This window comes from Propithecus coquereli, unplaced genomic scaffold, assembly GCF_000956105.1.
Source record: "Propithecus coquereli isolate 6110/MARCELLA unplaced genomic scaffold, Pcoq_1.0 Scaffold205, whole genome shotgun sequence".
Lineage (NCBI taxonomy): Eukaryota > Metazoa > Chordata > Mammalia > Primates > Indriidae > Propithecus > Propithecus coquereli.
The window spans coordinates 4,156,700-4,158,701 of record NW_012145523.1 but is presented as its reverse complement, the minus strand read 5'-3'; the positions used below and the strand labels follow the sequence as shown (position 1 = coordinate 4,158,701).

Below are 2,002 nucleotides of genomic sequence, written 5' to 3'. Positions count from 1 at the left end.
GTGAAAAGCTTTATTCCTATCTTTGTCCCTTTCCACACCATTCCCTCTGCCACTGTAGTTAATCACTTTTATTAGGACATTGTGTAACTTTCCTGGGTTTCTTGAGGCAGACAAAGCAAATACAAATTCTTATTTTTCTACCTTATACAAAAGATAATGTACAATATGAGAGTGTCTTGTATTTTTTTTCATTTGATAATAAATTTTGGGATCTTTACATATGAGTAAATAGAGAACGTCCTCAGACTTTTTTGCAGCTGCCCTGGTATTTCATTCTGTGACTATATCATAGTTTCATTAAAGAAGAGAATAGTTAAACATTCTCTTATTGAGGGGTACTTGGTATGATTGCAGTTGTTTGCTATTACAAATAATGCATCAGTGAATAACTTTGTAGAGCCATTGATTCATACATTTGAAGATAATCAGATAGTTCTCAGAAGTAGGATTGCTAAATAAAAGATCAATGCATTTGTAATTTTGATAGGTTTTCCTAAATTGACCTCCTAAGGATTACACTATTTAGTACTCCCACCAGCAGTGTATAAGAGTACCTGTTTCCTCATATCTTCATCAACAGAGTGGGTGATCAGTTTTTCTGTATTTTGGCAGTCTAATAGATGAGAAATGGTATATGAGAATAAAGTATCTTAGTTGCATTGGTTTCATTTTGAGTAATGTTGAAAATCTAAGCTTAATGGTCTCTTGAATTCTGTTTCCTGTATATTGTCTATTCATGCCCTTTGTCCATTTTTTGTAACTTGTCACTGAGTTAAATCTCACTTTGTCCATTTTTATTATTGAGCTGTGAGTCTTTTTCATCTCAGTTTCTAGGAGCTCTTTATATATTAGGGACTTTGGCCCATTGTCAAAGATAAAAGTTGCAAAAAATGTGTCCAGTTTGTCTTTAGATTTCATTTATGGGTGGCTTTTCTCCCCATGTAGACATTTTTGTTTTGTTTAATGTTATTTTTATATTTTAAGTGGTTCTTTGTGTTTCTGTTGGGCACTTTGGTTTTCAAGTTATTTTTAATGCTATGAGATGTGAGTCAGCCTGCTCCTGAGTTCTTAGAATGAATTCATTTAGCTTTGAGTGTTTGTGTGTTGGCCCTAGCTCTCTCATAGCAGCTGTTAAATTAGCAAAGTACAGGTATTTCCATGGAATGGCAGATTGTTCTGTGTTTATATTTTCTTATTTCAAATTAGATGTTTACTTAATCTCTGTCAAAAGCAGTTTATTTGAATACATCTTTCCTTACTGATTGAATCATTTAACAGAAATCGTTTTTAACCTTACTGGGTACAATGTACATACTACTTCTAGGTATGATATCTGTATGAAAGGAACTCATAGTCTAGTCAAGTAAAGAAAAAAGTTAGCCAATTTAAATATGATTTGATAAATGCTACATCGGACTTACGTTGATGTTTAAATTTTATCAGTGAGGGTTTATATAGGCCAGAACAGTTTTCAGCTTTATAGAAGTTCTGGTATTATGTTTTATAAGGCATACTTACAACTAGGTTGGCTGGAGATATTTTTCATTAATTATATCTAATATTTGTTGGCTTAGTATTTTATTATATAATGCTTCTATTTAACCCCTTCTTAGTACTTAACTAACTCTTTCACATTTTGAAACATTTTTACTATTTAGGCTAAAGATACTTCAAGTGAAGAAGTTAATCTGAGTCACATTGTACCCTGTGAGCCAGTTTCAGAAGAAAAAGCAAAAGAATTACCTGAATGGAGTGAGAAAGTGGCTCAAAACATTTTGTCAGGTATTATAGTAATGTTAATTTTTCCCCCCTATAATGGAAGCCTTTGGAATCCAATAAAGGTACTGCTTATGAAGGGATACCTAGAAAGACAATATTTTGTATTTTTGTTTTAATTAATCAATTTAGAAATACTCAAAAGTAGAAGAAATTAGTCTCTTAGAACATCACATACTGTCATATAGGTATAAATTCTTCCTGGCCTAGTCTCTGCTTTAGTCTC

General features: G+C 32.2%; 1 protein-coding gene across 1 annotated transcript in view; it reads left to right on the top strand.

The window, feature by feature from the left end:
* The window catches only part of SPG20 (spastic paraplegia 20 (Troyer syndrome)), a 32,068-nt gene that overhangs the window by 13,462 nt on the left and 16,604 nt on the right, over positions 1–2,002 (top strand). The window contains exon 2 of the mRNA XM_012644075.1: positions 1,713–1,782. Coding sequence (XP_012499529.1) covers positions 1,713–1,782 — 70 coding nt within the window. The remainder of the gene's footprint in view (positions 1–1,712; positions 1,783–2,002) is intronic.